General features: G+C 27.7%; 2 protein-coding genes across 3 annotated transcripts in view; one reads left to right on the top strand and one right to left on the bottom strand.

Moving 5' to 3' along the window:
* The window catches only part of LOC117173467 (kappaPI-actitoxin-Avd3c-like), an 89,375-nt gene that overhangs the window by 4,288 nt on the left and 67,517 nt on the right, over positions 1 to 17,570 (bottom strand). Inside the window, exon 3 of one of the 2 annotated variants that reach the window (XM_033362058.1) lies at positions 11,065 to 11,207. The exons of the other annotated variant lie outside the window; for it this stretch is intronic. Within the exon in view, the coding sequence (XP_033217949.1) occupies positions 11,149 to 11,207 (59 nt within the window). The 3' untranslated portion in view covers positions 11,065 to 11,148. Of the gene's footprint in view, positions 1 to 11,064; positions 11,208 to 17,570 lie in introns of those variants that run through there. 2 annotated transcript variants of the gene reach the window in all.
* Positions 9,565 to 17,570, top strand: part of LOC117173465 (NGFI-A-binding protein homolog) — a 62,653-nt gene continuing 54,647 nt past the window's right edge. Inside the window, exon 1 of the mRNA XM_033362057.1 lies at positions 9,565 to 10,424. Within this exon, the coding sequence (XP_033217948.1) occupies positions 10,226 to 10,424 (199 nt within the window). The 5' untranslated portion in view covers positions 9,565 to 10,225. The remainder of the gene's footprint in view (positions 10,425 to 17,570) is intronic.

Below are 17,570 nucleotides of genomic sequence, written 5' to 3'. Positions count from 1 at the left end.
TGAAATTATCTTAGCACTTTCTGTTATTGAGAGATGGGGAGGGAGAAGGTGGACCAGAATAGCAAGATCTAGATTGGGAAACGAGGTATGTGAGAGGATGTATCGTATTGGGAAAAGGAAGAGAACAGAAAGTGCAGAATATGTGAATGGGACGAGGAAACATGAGAACATGCATGGGAAGGTTGTAGGAGTGGAATGGAAGATAAAGGAAGCTGACAAGAGAATGTAGTGCAGATTGATGGAGATAATGGGTTAGGGGAAGAATGGATGAAGGAGTTGGAGGGTGCTAGAGGAGCGAATGAGAAAGAATGAAAGAATGCATGTAAACAAAATTGCAAAATGGTTGCAGTAATGGTTATGTAATAGCATTAGTAGACCAAGATGCATTTGCGTCCTCATTCTCTCTCTCTCTCTCTCTCGTTTGCCCTTTCGCTTTCGTCTTTCGATCGCTCGTTCACTCGTTCGCTAACACGTCCCAAATTTCCCTATCACAGGAAATGTAAAAAAGTATCTAGATATAAGATGTTATGTAAATAGTTGAATTGATAAATTTTTAACTATATTGTGGAATTTTCAACTAAATCAGAAGAATTTTTCACCAAAAATGGAATATTTTAATTTTCAGTTCAAAAATAAAATTATAATTTTAAAAAAATCAACAAAATAGTTCATTCTGAAACCAAACTGATAAGTTTTCAACTAAAATGAAGAATCTTCAAACAAACAAAAATTATTTTTCAACAATATTTTTAATTTTCTACAAACCAGAATTATGTTTAACAAACAAATACGAATTTTGAACAAAACAGATTTTGAACCAAATAGATGAATTTTGCAACTAAAATAGTTAAATATCCAGCTAAAAAATATATTATAAATCAAAGACATTAATTTTCAACAAAGCAGTTAAATTTCTATCAAAGAAGTTAATTTTCAGCTAAATTTTCTACCCAAGTAGTTGAATTTTTAACCAAAAAATGAGAATTTTAACAAAACAGTTGAATTTTGAACCAATAAAATTATTTTCAGAAAAGCTTCGAAGTTTGGCGACCAGGGTAGGAGTTAATACAAAGTTTGAAAGTTTTTCTGGCCAGTAGTCAGAAAAACTTCACGCTTCTGATGAAAAAGATCAGACAAGCTGTTTAATTTCCATTTAAAAGACAGTTTTCAACCAAAAATAAAAAAGGCGAATATACAATAAAGAATAGAATCGTTAAATTTTCAGTTAAATAAATTAATGTTCTAACTTCTAACTTCGTCACAAAAATTTAATTTCACAAATTACATTTTTTATATTTTTCCGCGGAAAACATTCTTTTTCACGTTATAAAAATATGTTCAGCAATTTATCTGTATGATATAAGGAGATATTTCGGGATCCAATCGTGTACAAAATTTGTAGTTTTGTACACGATTGGATTCCTAAATATCTCTTTTTATTAAAATGAATAATCGTGAAAGCATTAAATCTATTTTACATTTATCTTTATTATAAATAATTTAAATTAACAATAAGAAAATTTTCGTAATTCTCTCGCGGAACAATTAATTTCTTTAATTAATTTATTTTTGAAAATTAAAATATTCCATTTTGAATGGTAAATTTGTCTTTTTAAAATAAAATTTAACTAGTCTCTTAAAAATTCATTTTTTCCCTAAAAAATAAATTTTTTAATTGAAAATGTGAATAATCATTTATTTTTAGTTGAAAATGTATCGTTTCTGGTTGCAATTTTAACTTTTTGGCTGAAAATTGATATTTTTTAGCTGAATTTTCAACTTTGTACATAATTTATGTATTTTATTAAAAATTCATTTTTTTTTCTAGAAAATTAATCTTCTTCGTTGAAAATTCATGTTTTTGGGAGACAATTTAAGTATTTTACTATATTTTGAAAAATCGTTGTTTTTGGTTGATAAATGCATTTTTTAACAGAATATTTAACTCTTTCAGTTGAAGATTCATAATTTTGGTTCAAAACTCATCTTTTTAAATGAAAATGTAACGTTTTCGTTTTTAAAAAATTCGCCTGTTTGATTAAAAATTTCAACTAGCTGGTTGCCAGTCAGCATTTTTTTGTAGAAATTTCATGTATTTTGTTAAAAATTCATCTTTTCATTTATAAATTCAACATGGTTGAAAGTTGAACTACTATATGTAAAAAATCCAACTATTAGATTGAAAATTCCTAAATTTGTTTAAAAATCCTGCAGTTTAAAAAAAATTAATATTCCACAAATCTTGGGGAATTTTAGTTACATAAATTGATGTATTTTTAAGCGTAGGATATGTTGTTCCTCATTAAATCTTGGGTCAATTTGAGCACTTTCAAATATTTCAAAAAAATTTATGGAGATTTCCGTATGTAATAAGTATTTTGACAAACTTTTAGGGGATGATCCACAAATTTTGGAGAGTTTGGTTAATATTCCAGTCGGATTTATTGTCATATAATCCCCACTAGTACCCGATCAGGCCCCGACTAGGATAAGTCGGGTCACCTGACTAGCCCCCGACTAATCTACCGTGACACTACTGGTCGGGGGCTAGTCAGATGACCTGACTAGCCCCCGACTTCAAGTGGAGTCGAGTGATCGGGAACCAGACTAGTTCCCCATTTGAATTTCTACACGGGACTCTGTTGAAAATCAAACAATTTCTTCAAAAAGGATTTCTTTATCGAAAATTAATTTTAATTGAAAATTTAATTTGTTACTGAATGTATAACTATTCCGTTTGCAAGTGTTTTCAGAAGAGAGAATTGAAGGGGATGATTGTGGGGTGATGAAGGATTGAAAGTGAAAAGTTTTTATCGATTTTCCTCCCCAGGAGAATAACGGGGAGTTCTGGTCAAAAAACTGCCCACTGTCTGCCACTCTCTAAGAGTTCACCCTTTCGAAAGTTCTCAGGCTCTGTAAATTTGCATACTTGACAGCTCAGAGGTGAAACAGTATGTTCCCCTCGCGCGTATATTGTAGGTATAATACTGAAGGCGGTATACCATCTTTCGCTTTTTTCGCCAAACGACGCTGCGCGTGAGAATGCATTCTCCAGGAGAGATTATCTTCCAAGTGGGACAATGCTTTTTTTTCGATATGCGGTGAAAATCGTTGGATCGTAAACTCTAGAGTTAGACTTATATTATAGAGTATATGCTCATCAATCATTTTCATGGTTTCACAGTTTTTATATCTAGATTAATATCATATTATATGATATAAATTATATAATTATATTAAACATCATATTAATATATTTTATATTATAAGGGTGGCGAATTGACCAGGATATAAACGGGAATTTTATTGATCGGGAAATGGCCAGGAATTTTATTGACCGGGAAATGATCGGGGAAAATAGGGAAATGGCCAGGAATTTTATTGACCGGGAAATGATCGGGGGAAATGGCCAGGAATTTTATTGACCGGGAAATTAGCGGGAATTTTTATTGGCCGGGAAATGACCGGGAATTTTGATAATCGGTGAAAATAGGGAAATGACCAGGAATTTTCTTGACCGGGAAATTAGTGGGGTTTTTATTGATCGGGAAAAAAACAAAGAAGTAACCGGGAGTTTTATTGACCTGGAAATGACCGTGAATTTTATTAGCCAGGAATAATACCGGGCAATAACCGGGAATTGAATTAAAAACCGGGAATTCACTTCTGATCGAAGCAAAATTCAAGTTTTCATTATTGTAGTTATTGTGGTCAATTTAGGAAAGTGATTTCTACGTACTTTATCTACAGTTGCGGGGCACATGAGTGCAAATAATTATCGAATTAAAACTGAGATCTAGAAATAAGGAGTTTAAAAAGCCCTGATCCAAATTCAAATTCCTCACAACTTAAAATTTCCTTCTTTCAAATTTTAGAGTAGAAGTAATATTTCGAAGAGGTAATATTTCTGAATTTTTATATAATTTTTAAAAACATTTTTCGTTAGAAATTTACCCTTTTTTTCTTAAATATTCTACTACTTGCGGGTAAAAGCTAAATTCTTTTCATGAATGCAAACTATTTTGGCTGTAAACTTGACCTTTTCTAGTTCAAAATTCAACAATTTAGATGTTTTGTCTTTAAATTGAAAATTCACGTATTTTGTTTTAAAAATTCGAGTTTGTTGTAGAAAATCGACTTTTTTGGTAGAAAATGATCTTTTTCTTAGAAAGTTAATCTCCTTGTTTGAAATGTTTTCTTTTTTTTTTTGTTGAAAATATTCATAATTTTATTTGAAAATTCATATTTTAGGTTAGCAATCAATTTACTTGTTTGAAAAATAAACTCCTTTGTTGAAAATTAATTTTTTTATTTAAGAATCATAATTTCAATTAAAAATTGATTTCTTTTCTTGTAAAATGAGCTATTTGATTAAAACCTCGTTTTTTCTTTGAATAAAAAGGAATTTTTTTACCGAAAATTTAATTATATTACTGAAAATCCGATTGTTTTGTTATGAATGAAATTTTCAACGAGAAATTTAGCTATTCTTTTTTTTGTTGAAATTTTATCTTTTTCTGGATAAAAATTCAATGATTTGATTGAAAATTAATGTATGGTATTTAAAAATTAAACTATTTTTTTGGAAGTTCATGTAATTTTTTGAAAATTCATCTTTTTTATAGAAAATTAATCTTATTGGTTGAACATTAATCTTTTTAGTAGGTAAACATTTCAAAAATTCCAGTTAAAGGTTAATCATTTCAGTTGAAAATGTATTAGTTTGATTGAAAATTAATTTTTTTAACTGAAAATTTATCCCATCTCCTTTGAATTGAAAATTGGTATTTTCTAGTTCAAAATTGAACAATTTGAATGAAAATTTGTCTTTTTTTTAATTAAAATTCATTCATTTGGTTTGAAATTCACGTATTTTATTTAAAAAAAAGACTTTTCTAGTAGAAAATAATTTTTTTCTTTAAAACTGAAGATCCTTATTTAAAAACTCTTCTTTTTCTCTGAAAATATAAGTATTTCAGTTAAATATTCGTCATGTTAAATAAAAATGCAAATTTTAGGTTAGAAATAAATTTAATTAGCTGACAAATAAACTCTTTTGTTGAAAATTAAGCTTTTTTAACCTTAATCATTTTAATAAAAATATCAATTCTTTGGTTGAAAAATGAGCTGTTTGATTGAAAAATTGTTTTTTTCTTAAATGAAAAGGAATTTTTTTACCGAAAATTTAACTATTTTATTGAAATTTTGATTTTTTTTTGTTGAATATTCATTTTTTGACTGAAAATTTAATTACTCAATTTTTGGTTATTTTGAGTTGAGCGGGAAAATTGAAAAACTTGATAGGGAAAAACCGGGACATGACCAGGAATTGAAAATTGTCCACTGAATCACCACTCTGATTCTATCATTATATTAGATTTTATATTATATGAAGAGAACTTTAAATTCTCAAAATTATATGATTTTAAAGAATTTTAAGCTAAAAAATTCAACATTGAAAATTGAGATTTTTTAAAATGAGCACTTCTTAAATTAGAAGTTAAATTAATTTCATTCTAACTAGTTCAAACATGTTTCCAAAGCTGCAAAATATATTATTTCAAAATCTTGAGAAGTCTGGAAGTTGTTTAGAATTTAAAAATTTTTTTAATTATTTGGAGATTTTTTCACAACTTCCAAATATCTTTTGAATGAATTGAACTTTTTCTACGATTTTTAGGGAGTCCTGCAAATTTATAAAAATTCCCTTAACATTTTTATGTATAAATGAAAATTGAACATTTATTTTTTGTAAAAGGAATTTGAGCAATATGAAGAGATATTTAGAAGTTTTAAAAAGATTCAAATTTAATTTAAATTATATTTTTGTATATTTTAAATATGAAATTTAGAAATTTTTCAAGAATTGTGAAATGCTACAAAAGATTTTGAAAAATTTCTTAAGATTTCTGGGAAAATTGAAAAATTATTTTAAGAGAATATTAAAAAAAGTTTTAAAAGATTGGAAAAATTTTCAAAAAAGAATCTGGAAGTATATTAATAAGTGTCCCATTGTTATTTCTGCATCAAAATTCAATGATTTCACTTACAAATTAAACGTTTTTCAAATATAAAAATTTTATGTCAAACAATTGAGCTTTAAATTGTTTACTTTTAAATATTTGGTTTCAATTTACTTGCCTTAAATGAACAGTCAAACATTGCTAAATATTCAATAATTTTTTTTTCCTAATTCAAAAATTCGAAATTGAATTTATTAAAAATGAAATATTTCAGACTAAAATAATATTTTCAATTTAATAAAAGCCTTTAATTACGAATATATTATTATAAAGTTATTTTTAAGCTCGTATATGGCAATCAGGCGTTTACATTTTTTTAATGGCTTAAAAAAAATGTATATATTTATATTTACAGTTAATAAAATAAAAATGTTTTTCATCCAAATTTTTCAGCTTAAAATGCTTTTGATTTTTAATTATTCAACTCTTCATGACCGCGTTTTAAAATTCTTTTTTCTAAAAATTTGTTAATTTCCCTGTCAAAAAGTAAATTCACTGCATGGATCAGGTAAAACGTTTAGTTAGTTTGAGCTAAACACTTATTTCCTTTATTTAAATTGTTCTCGTAATCAGTAATTTGGACAAAATTTCAAAGTTCGAGATTTTATTATTTTTGACAGATTGTGTATAATTTTATTATCTTTAGATTAGAAAAACATTTAGTTGTTCTAGAAATATATTAACTTACAGTAGCCAATTTTTCGTCTGGTACCAAGAAAATGAATTTCCCTGAAATCCGTATAATGCATTTGGAGGTCAAGTTTGTTGTTTTTCTCGCGATTCTTGATATTTCAATATAGTTACCGCCTACCATCGAAATACTTGGAAATTATTATTACCGCAACAGAAACTATATTTAATATTAAACTTCGCGCACATTTTAAGTGGTAAAAAAGCGTTTAATTGTCTAAAGTAAATCTGAACTGTCACTGCTCTCGATTAGACTGTCGCCATTTTATTTCACTGCTCCCATAATGCACCGGTGCTCTTCCAATAATTCCTTCAGACACCTATTCTTAAAATCTCTATTATAGCTATACTTAGGAGTTTGACTATACGCTATCCCTGGTATATGGAAAATGATCAAAGATATTCATTTTTGCTGATCCAGGCATCTTTCTAAATTCCTTCATTCGTTTTCAACTAACTTTTTAGATATAATAAGGAATAATATCCCCGTCACAGCTCAATTTTTTTTACAGTGCACGGAATGTCAACTCCTCAGCAACAGTGGACACACTATCTAATCTTTTACTAATTTCATTATAAAGTAGATTACAGCATAGATTCTTCTACTCGAGAACGCCAGTATACGAGCGACTGATTTAATAATTCCAAGTATTGCTGGCCCACGCAATTACACAGACGTGCGTCAGTGTATGGCAACGTCAACAATGGGTCATGATGATGACTGATTTAATGTCAAGGCCATTGTGAGGCAACCCCTGAAACTGCTATTATATTGGCGTTCTTGTGGGTTTTCCAAGAAACAAACTTGAAATTTTTGTAACAGGCCTGTGTGTTCCAATCCTCGCTCAGGGTAAATTATAAATCCTAATACCGTACATCTAAGTGAATTTATGGTTTGCTCATCAAATTGTAGTCTATAATATATCCACAAAATTATGGTCTATATGTATAATATTTTTCTATAATCACAAAGATACTAGTCCATAAGCCACTATACTTTTTTTGTTTTGTTAATGACTGACTAAATATTCGTGGGTAACTTCGTTTTAAGAAGACGCGCAACTTTTCTGCAAAAATTCTCGATAGTGGAAACTAATAAAGTGCGCAGACGTAAAACATGTTAACTGGGTGATTTTAAGATTGTGATTAATAACAGTAATTTTTTTAGTTGGATCTTAAGATAATATCACAAAAACGTCGAAAAAGCGTTTTTTCAGCTGATTTATTCAGTTGTTTAATAAATATTTGTATAATTTAATGGTAATATAATATAAGGGAAGTTTATTACCAAAATCCAAAATTTTCATGAAAAATGTTGTCAAAATCTGTAGCATAACTTACGAAAGCACATGTAATTTTTTCGTGAGCTGAATACAGTAAAGCTACCAAGTATATGCGTAATATTACTTTTCAGAAATTTCTATAACGATTTTACTATAAATATATTGGAAGCAATATGCATATACGTGTAGTAAATTTAATATACCATTATCTTGTAAAATAATATACATGTATAGTAAAATAGAGTGCATAAAAGTTGAAAGTTCTTTGATGTATTCAAATCTCGTCAAATATTTAAAACTAAAATAATAACCTACAATTTATCGACTAAATTCTTATTTATAATCAAAGTGCGACGTACGGATGGGGTTTGCATCAAAATTCACTGCCAATGTCAGCATTTTTACGTGAGTACTGCTGCTTTTATGTTAGGTGTCTTAATTATGTACTTAATTGAACTTATCCACTTGAAACCCAGTATAATTTATGTTCAACCAGAAACAAATATAATGCTTTATTATTTAGAATTAAACAATACTGCCAAAATTATCTTTAATTTGTGTAAAGTGAAATTACCTGACTTTTCTAAGAATTAATCAATATACATGTATATTAAATTTACTACGCAGCCTCTTAATAACTATTGCATAGACCGAGTTCTTAAATTGACTATATAAATGTATAGTAAATGTATATTAAAATTGCAAACATTTTTAACAGTGATATTACACAAAATACAAAGCACTCAATTGCATGAAATTTCAGCAGATATAATATGGCGCTGCTTTCACAGCGGCGGACACGCAAAACCTTCCAATCACAAAGCGCGTGTTGTAATTTCACTTTACAATACCACAATTGTAATTGCACATTACATTTTGTATTGTAATGTATTGCAAAATCACAAAAATTTTAAACAGTACTCTGTAAGCTAATATCCTGAATCTTGTAACAAAATATGTCGGATTCGTTTTGTCGACAGAAGCTAATTACTCTACATTTACTCATGTTCATACCTGAGCGACCAATTTACGAAATTCAGTGGATCATTTTGTTCAGACAATTCCTTACATAACAGTGTGTAAATCTGTTCAAAATGTTTGAAATTTCAAAACTTTTTTACAATTCGAGTGTAACGTAAAATTACAATCTCGATATAGCAAACGAAATAGCAATTATTATACTCTTACATCAATGCATTGTAAGTTTATACGAAATACATTGGAAGTTTCCAACAGCCATTTTTTACACTGAAACTATGCATATATGTAAGTACAATATAAACAGCCCTAGATTCTAAGTTCCAAGGGGCTGGCCGTTGTCAAGGGTGGGTTGCCACTTTTTACAAACCCTCTTTGTCCCCCCTCTCCCAGCCCTCGTACCCATCCCCCCAGGGCGGGGGTAAGGGTTGGGTTTTTTGCAACGATTGCCTGGGTGGAACATGGAACACGGGAACGTTACCAAGAGGCAAGGGGTGAAGTTTCCTGGCCTGAGTTCGTGCAGTCCTTCAGGGGAGAGGGATCCTGTGCGAGAAAATAAAATAACCAGTGGGATGGGCGGAATGGCACTCGCAGGATTTCAGGAGGGGAGCTTCTCTCAGGGGTAGGGATCAGACACTCTACGTCCACATTCACGAGTCTTGCCGCCTCTCCAAGCCGACTCTGCCCGAACGGCAAACAATGTGAATGTGCCAATGTGCAGCCCGCTATCGTGCGGTACACATCTCTCAATCCTTACAAATCAGATCAAAAAAATTACGATTTATAATCACAATTTTTTCAGAAATCTCATTATCAGCGCAGATTAGAAACAAATTAGGTTAATCGAGTTGATTCTTGAATGACTATTATTAAAACTAGAGGGGGAACAAAAAGCCGGCCGGCATCCGGGTTTTCGAAAGTGCATGTTTTCTATAACCTGTGAATTTGACAATATTTTGTGAAATTTGTGACTTTGTGATTCTTGGTTAGGTCAAGTGTTGATTTTGTGTTCTGTGTTTGAAACAATCCCCCGTTACGGGAAGTGCATGCGTGTGTTTTCATTTCTTGTTTGAGTTTGTTTTTAAAAAGGGAGTAAAAAAAAATGATTTTGGATTGATTTTTCTTTAGTTGAGTTTCTTTTTGTCACTGTTTTCAGAATTTGGACTTGATTTTCTTTGTTTTTTATTTTGAGTTTGTTTTTTTTGCGAATGGGGTATTAATGTTCGGTGGTGGTGGAGGTGGCGGTCGGGAATGGATGCGAGAGGATCGGCCGCTGAAGAGGCGCCGCGCGGCGTCGCGACGCCTTCGCCGGTGCCCCAAAAGAACACAGCGACAACAGGCGCCACGTCGCAGAACGTCGTCGTGCTTTCCAGCCCGCCACCCACTCAAACTGGCCATCAGACCCCAGGTTCAGTCCCCAGGATACTCAGTCGGAACATCAATGGCACGTGTGAGTTGTCCTCTTTATTTTGTTTTCACATATTTCTACTGTCCACACAATAAATCTTATTAAGGTTCGAAAAAAATTGAACCCCTTCATTAATTAAAAATATGTGACCATTTGCGCAAGAAACAGAATTTACGATTTTTGTGTAGAAGAGGCAAGCGAAAAAAACTTGATGAATCCATTTTTTTTTGTATGTTTGGAATATCATCAGTTCAATTAGCAATCTTAGGCTGCCAAAAAAAATTCTTCTGATTTAACCTCTATCAATAAAATGAAATAATTTTCAGAAAAATTTTAATTTCCAATTACAGATTCATTATGTGAATAGGTCAAACTTGTTAAACAGTTAAACACTTTTTTTTTAAACCGTAAATACCTTTCAATGATTCTCTTATAATATATAATTTTAGGACACTTTGAAATTTTATATTTTAAATTGAAAGTAGAGCGATCATGTATAAAATTATCTTCTGATTTCATGTGTCAACAAAACAATGTAAATTTATATCATTAGAACATGAATAATGAATGAAACATGCCGTTGCTGAATTAAAAGTGAATAAAATACATATTCATTTTGTTAATCACTTCTGCAATATATCCTTAACTATTGAGGAATTAAATTCATCAAGAGCCATACATATTTTTTTTTTTTTTTTTTTTTTAAGGAATAGTGGAAAATGTTTTAAAGACTCCGGACTTGCCGAGCGTATGGGTTTCTCACCCACTAAAAACCACCATCCTTTCCTTCTTGGCAAACCGCTTTCACATTACTTCTCGGGAGCACTATTAGAACAAAAAAAATGCAATTTTGATTAAATATGACAAATGGTGCAAATACTAAATTTTTTCTCTAAAGCAAATTTTAAATTTAATTATAAAATTAATATGAACAGCATAATTTAATCAAAAACTTGCATACAGTTTTTACTCTCCAGCCAAAGAGGAATGGATTTTTAACAAAGGAGTTCAGTTTTTAACCAAGTAGTTTAATTTTCAAAAAATGGTTCACTCACCAAATAGTTGAATTTTCAACAAAAAATATGGACTTTGAAAAATTAATTTTCTATTAAAAAAATATATACATTTTCAACGAAATATTTAAGTTTTGAACTGTGAAAGATCTACTTTCGAACAAAAATGAAATGGTTACATTTTCAGTTAAAATCCTAATTATCAACGAAGTAAAGCACGGATTTTCAATAAAGTATTTGAATTTTCAATCCAAGAAAAATTTCAATTGTGTAGAAGATGATGAATCGTCAAACAAAAAAATGTAATTTATCGAATAATGTCACAGTTGATATTTCGATCACAAAAACTTATTATTTTAATACAAATATATTTTAATTTAATCAAAAAATAGGAATTTTTAACCAAATAGTTAAAAATTTTACTAAAAATAGTTTAACATTTTTTTTATATTAATAAAAGCATTTGCAACTACCCAAGAAATGCGATTTTTTTCAAGAAAAAGATTGAATGTTCAAAAATAAAAGATTTGTTAGGCCAAAAATTAATTTTCAAAAACAAAGAAGTGAATTTTCAGCAAAAGGAACTATTTTGTGTTTTAATCAAAAAAATTATCTTCTACTAAAAAGGAAGAATTCGCATCTAAAGATGGGAATTTTCCACCAAATAATTGAATTTTCAACCAAAAATGGAATACTTAAAATTTATGTTAAGAAAATTAGATCAATCGAAAAAAATAAATTTTTAATTAAATATTTTAATCTTCAATCAATGAAATTGTTTTTAATAGTTCCGTTTTCTACCAAGTAGTCGAATTTTCAACTATAAGATTAAATTTCTACGAATAAAAAAAGAATTCTCAGTAAAATACATGAATTTTCAACCAAATAGTTTCATTTTCATTTCGAAAATATGAATTTTTTACAATAAAGATGAAATTTCACCAATTAAAAGGATGAATCTTCAACTAAAAAAAATAGATTTTTAACATTGTAGTTCAACTTTCAATAAAGTATAGCTGAAATTTTAAATAACAAATTTTTTCATTTTAAATTAACAATATTCAAATTCAACCAAAATGACAGATTTTTAATGAAAAAATGGCTTTAACAACATTCTTGGATTCTTCATAAGATAGTTAAATTTTTAACTTTTAGTTTAATTTTTAAATATAAACTATCAATTTTCAACCAAAAAAGTGAATTTTAGTTTTTAGTTTAATTTTTAAATAAAAACCATCAATTTTCAACCAAAAAGGTGAATTTTTAACAAAGTATTTTATTTTTCAGTTTTGAACCAAAAACGGAATATTACAATTTTGCGTTAAGAAAATTAATTTTCAACCGAAACAAAAACGAATTTTTAACGATAGATTGACATGATCAAACAATAAAATGATTTTTTTTAAATATTTCAACTTTATAACAAGTATTTAAATTTTCAACTATGAGAAGATTATTTTTATATCACCAAAAAAGAATTCTCAATAAAATAGTTGAATTTATAGCCAAATTTTCTTTTCATTTTCAATTCGAAAATATAAATTTTCTACCATAAGATGAAATTTAACCTACTGAAAGGATGAATCTTCAACCAAAAACAAAAATAGTTAAATTCAACCAAAAAAGATGAATTTTCAATCAAACAAAAAAAGATGACTTTAACAACATTGTTTGACTTTCTACAAAGTAATTATATTTTAAACAAAACAGGTTAATTTTTCAAAGACAAGCTATCAATTTTCAACAATAATTTAATTTAATTTAATTAATTTATTTTTAAATTTTTAACCAAAAACTGAATATTAAAATTTCTCTTTTAAAAAACTAATTTTCAAACGATAAAAACGAATTTTCAACGAGATATAGAAATCCTCAATCAATAAAATGAATTTTTAAAATATTTAAACTTTTTACCAAGTATTTAAATTTTCCACATACAAATATGAATGTTCCACAAAACAGTTGAAGTTTCGATCAAGAAGATGACTTTTTAAAAACATTCTTGAATTCTCAACCAAACAATTAAATTTTCAACAAAATATTTTAATTTTCAACTTAAAACAATTGACTTTTAACCCAGAATAAAATAGCATTTTTTAATTAATTTAATAATTCGGATTCTTCAATAAGTACTTTCAATGATCATGTATAGCTTAGCTATAAGTATAAGTTTTATATTTCGCGAGAGAGCTCCTCCCACAATAAATGTATCTTAACCATTTTTATTCTTCTTCTATTTTAATCCAATTTTTATTGCAAAAGTCTCGCTTTTTTCAGTTTGGTCCCTCGGGGAAAAAAAGTATAAGGTCCACGTCAGTCTGTCGAGTATCTAGCTATAAAATATATATAGTAGATAGGGTATAAGTTTTTTCTATCGGGCGATATCCTCGTCCTCGTCTCTCGCAATTTCGACTTTCGGAGAAAACGAAAGAAGGAAGGAACGCTGCGCGGCAAAACCATGGCAAAACCGCCGACCGTCTTTTTTTGCTCGCTGAGTTCGCCCGACTCTGCTTACGACTCCGACGATGCTCGTCCGGCAAGAACGGGGCAAAAACTTCTCTCGCAATGCTCGCGCCGAAAGCGGAAGAAAAAGCGCGTTTTTGCTCCCGTCTCCCCCCTCCATTGCTTTTTTCCAAGGGTGAGTCATCTCGTCTCGCATCGCTCAGATACACAAAAGCAACCAGATTATTATTATTATTATTATTATTATTTTCTACAACTATACATATATTTAACTCTATACAATCTATTCCTGTTTATATATCTATCTATATCTATATTTTCATCAGAATAGCACAAAAATTATTAATTAGTAGAAAACTACTAATTGTTACACAATAAATCTACGGGATATTATTTATCTGAAGTTGGATAAAAACGCTGCGAAAAATTGAAATATACAATTATTCGAAGACGAATTATTGTTATCTGCCTCAATTATTTACCGTCGGATAATTTTTTTCCCGTTCTAAGGTAGTTTTCGAACCGGGAATTTAATTTAAAAACCGGGAAATTTACTTCTGATTGTAGAAAATTTAAGTTTTCGTTATATTAGTAATTTTTGTCAATTTAAAAAAGTGATTTCTACTTTATCTATACTCGTAAGGCATGTGAGTCAAAATAATTGTCGTTTTTATTTTAGGACAGGTAGTTTCGGTAAAGAAATATAATTTACTTTTTAATAGGGATGTTTTTTTTTTTTAGAATTGAAACTGGAATTTAGCACAAAGGAGTTTAAAAAATCCCTTTTCCAAGTCGAAATTTGTCACAATTAAAAAGTTCGTTCTTCCGAAGTATACAAAAAAAGTACTTCAAGTAGTTTTTTGGGTAGAAGTAGTATTTCGAAGAGGAAATATTTATGAATTTTAATATAATTTTTATTAAATATTTTTCGTTAGAAATTTACCTTTTGTCTTGAAAATTCAAATATTTGCGGTCAGAAGCTACAATCTTTTGTTAAAAATTCAATTTGTTGTTGGAAAATTCGAAATTTTTTTTGAAAATTCATGTCATCTTAAGAATTCGACCACTTTGTTGAATAAAAAACTTCAAAAAAAATTTTAATTATTCCAGTATAAAATTATTTAGAGAATTAGATTTTTAACGGAAAATTCAACTTCTATTTCTGTTCAAGTTTCTATTTTTTTTTATGAAAATTCATACAATTTGTGGAAAATTCGTTTGTTTGTAGAAAACTAATCTTATTGAAAGAAAATGCATCTTTTTGGTAGGTATAAATTCGATAAATTCTATTAGGAGATTCATCATTTTAGTTAAAAATTTATAAGCTTGGTTGAAACTTAATTTTTTCAACTGACAATTTAACTGTTTCATTTTGGGTGGAAAAATGACCTTTTCTAGTAAAATATTTAACAATTTGGATGTAAATTTTTCTTTTTAAATTGAAAATTTATTTATTTCATTAAAAATTTTAGTGGTTTAATAAAAATCGTCTTGAAAATTAATTTTCTTCGCTGAAAATTCAGAATTTTGGTTGAATATTCAACTATTTCCTGAAACGTCAATCTATTGTTTTTTTAGGAAATTCAACAATTTTGGCAAAAGTAATATTTCTGTTTGAAAGTTCCACTGGTTCCTGGAAAATTCGTCTTTTTAATTAATTTTTGTTTTAAATAAAAATTGGACTATTACATTGTTTTGGTGATAATTTATCTTCCTTGGTTGAAAATTCATTTATTTGCTAAAAATTGAACTGTTTGTTTAAAAATGCATATATTTTGTTAAAAATTCGTCTTTTTAAGAAATCTTATCTTTTTTGGAACAAAATTAAAATATTTAGTTGAAAATTGAAATTGAAAATTCATTTATTTCGTTAAAAGTTCACGTATTTAGCTATAAAAAATTTTATTTTTAGTAGAAAATTATTTTTTCCCTTAGCATGTAATTTTCTTGCTTAAACATTTTCTTTTTGGTTGAAAATTCAATATTCCAGTTAAAAATTCATAATTTTTATTGAAAGTTCATATTTTCAGTTAGAAAAAAATTTACTTGGTTGAAAACATTTTTTTTTTTGTAGAAAACTCTTTTCTTTGATAAAAAATTAATTTTTCAAAATAAAAATTTGGTTGGAAATGAAATAATTTTGTAGCAAATTTAACAATTAAAATTTTTTTTAAATTAACCTGTTTATCAGAAAATTCAACTAATCAACTTTTCATAGTGATATTAACTTTTTAAATTAAAAATGCAACTGTATGCAACATATATTATCTTTTTAGTTGAAAATTGAACTATTTTATTTAAAAAGCCGTTTTTATATTGTGAAAAATTTATTTATTTAATTGAAAATATAACTATTTCTTTTTGTGGTTTTAAAATTTGTCTTTTATTGTTTATTTCAACTATTTTCCATTTAAAACAAAATTCTATTTTCGTTGAAACATCAAATATTACTTTTTTTTTGAAAATTCATCTTTTTGGTAAAAATAATCAGTTATATCTGTTCATTTTGACGATTCTCAATTTTAGTTAAAAATTTATTTCACGGTAATTCATTCAAATTTTTCAAATTTTAAGAGATTTTAGGATATTTGAGGAAATTCCAAGAAAATAAAATAGATTGGAAGAATTTGAAAAGATCTGAAATGATTCCAAAGGATTTAAAAAAAACGGTATTTAAAAAAATCCCTAGAAATTTTAAATAGATTAATAAAGTTTTAAATGAATATTAATTTAAGTTACAAAATCGAAAATTTGTTTTCAGTTTTTATCTGAAAAAAATATCTTCAATTCGATATCAATCGATATAAAAAATTCTTTAAAAATTTCTAAACTTTTGAAATCTTTTGGAATCTTTGAAATTTTTCAAATCTATTCGAATCTTTGGGAAATTTATCGAAATATTTTGAATTATTTAAAATTTTTGTGAAATAGTTGAAATCTTTGAAATATTTGTGAAATTATTGAAATCTTAGTGGAAATTTTTCAAATTTTTCGAAACATTTCGAAACTTTAAAAATATTTTAAAATCTTTTGTAGTCTGTTGGAACATTTAAAATCTGTTCGAATTTTTGAAAAATTTTTCTAAAAAATAATGGAAAGTTGATGAAATCTTTTCAAATATTTGTAAAAAATTCTTTAAAAATTTCTAAACTTTGGAAATCTTTTGGAATATTTGAAATTTTTCAAATCTATTCGAATCTTTGGGAAATTTATCGAAATATTTTGAATTATTTGAAATTTTTGTGAAATAGTTGAAATCTTTGAAATATTTATGAAAATATTGAAATCTTAGTGGAAATTTTTCAAATTTTTCGAAACATTTCGAAACTTTAAAAATATTTTTAAATCTTTTATAGTCTGTTGGAACATTTAAAATCTGTTCGAATTTTTGCAAAATTTTTCTAAAAATTATTAAAATGTTGATGAAATCTTTTCAAATATTTGTAAAAAATTCTTTAAAAATTTCTAAACTTTGGAAATCTTTTGGAATCTTTGAAATTTTTCAAATCTATTCGAATCTTTGGGAAATTTATCGAAATATTTTGAATTATTTGAAATTTTTGTGAAATAGTTGAAATCTTTGTGAAATTATTGAAATCTTAGTGGAAAATTTTCAAATTTTTCGAAACATTTCGAAACTTTAAAAATATTTTAAAATCTTTTGTAGTCTGTTGGAACATTTAAAATCTGTTCGAATTTTTGAAAAATTTTT

This window comes from Belonocnema kinseyi, chromosome 5, assembly GCF_010883055.1.
Source record: "Belonocnema kinseyi isolate 2016_QV_RU_SX_M_011 chromosome 5, B_treatae_v1, whole genome shotgun sequence".
Taxonomy (NCBI): domain Eukaryota; kingdom Metazoa; phylum Arthropoda; class Insecta; order Hymenoptera; family Cynipidae; genus Belonocnema; species Belonocnema kinseyi.
Note: the sequence above shows the minus strand (reverse complement) of the source record. Positions and strands in the feature narration are given on the sequence as shown.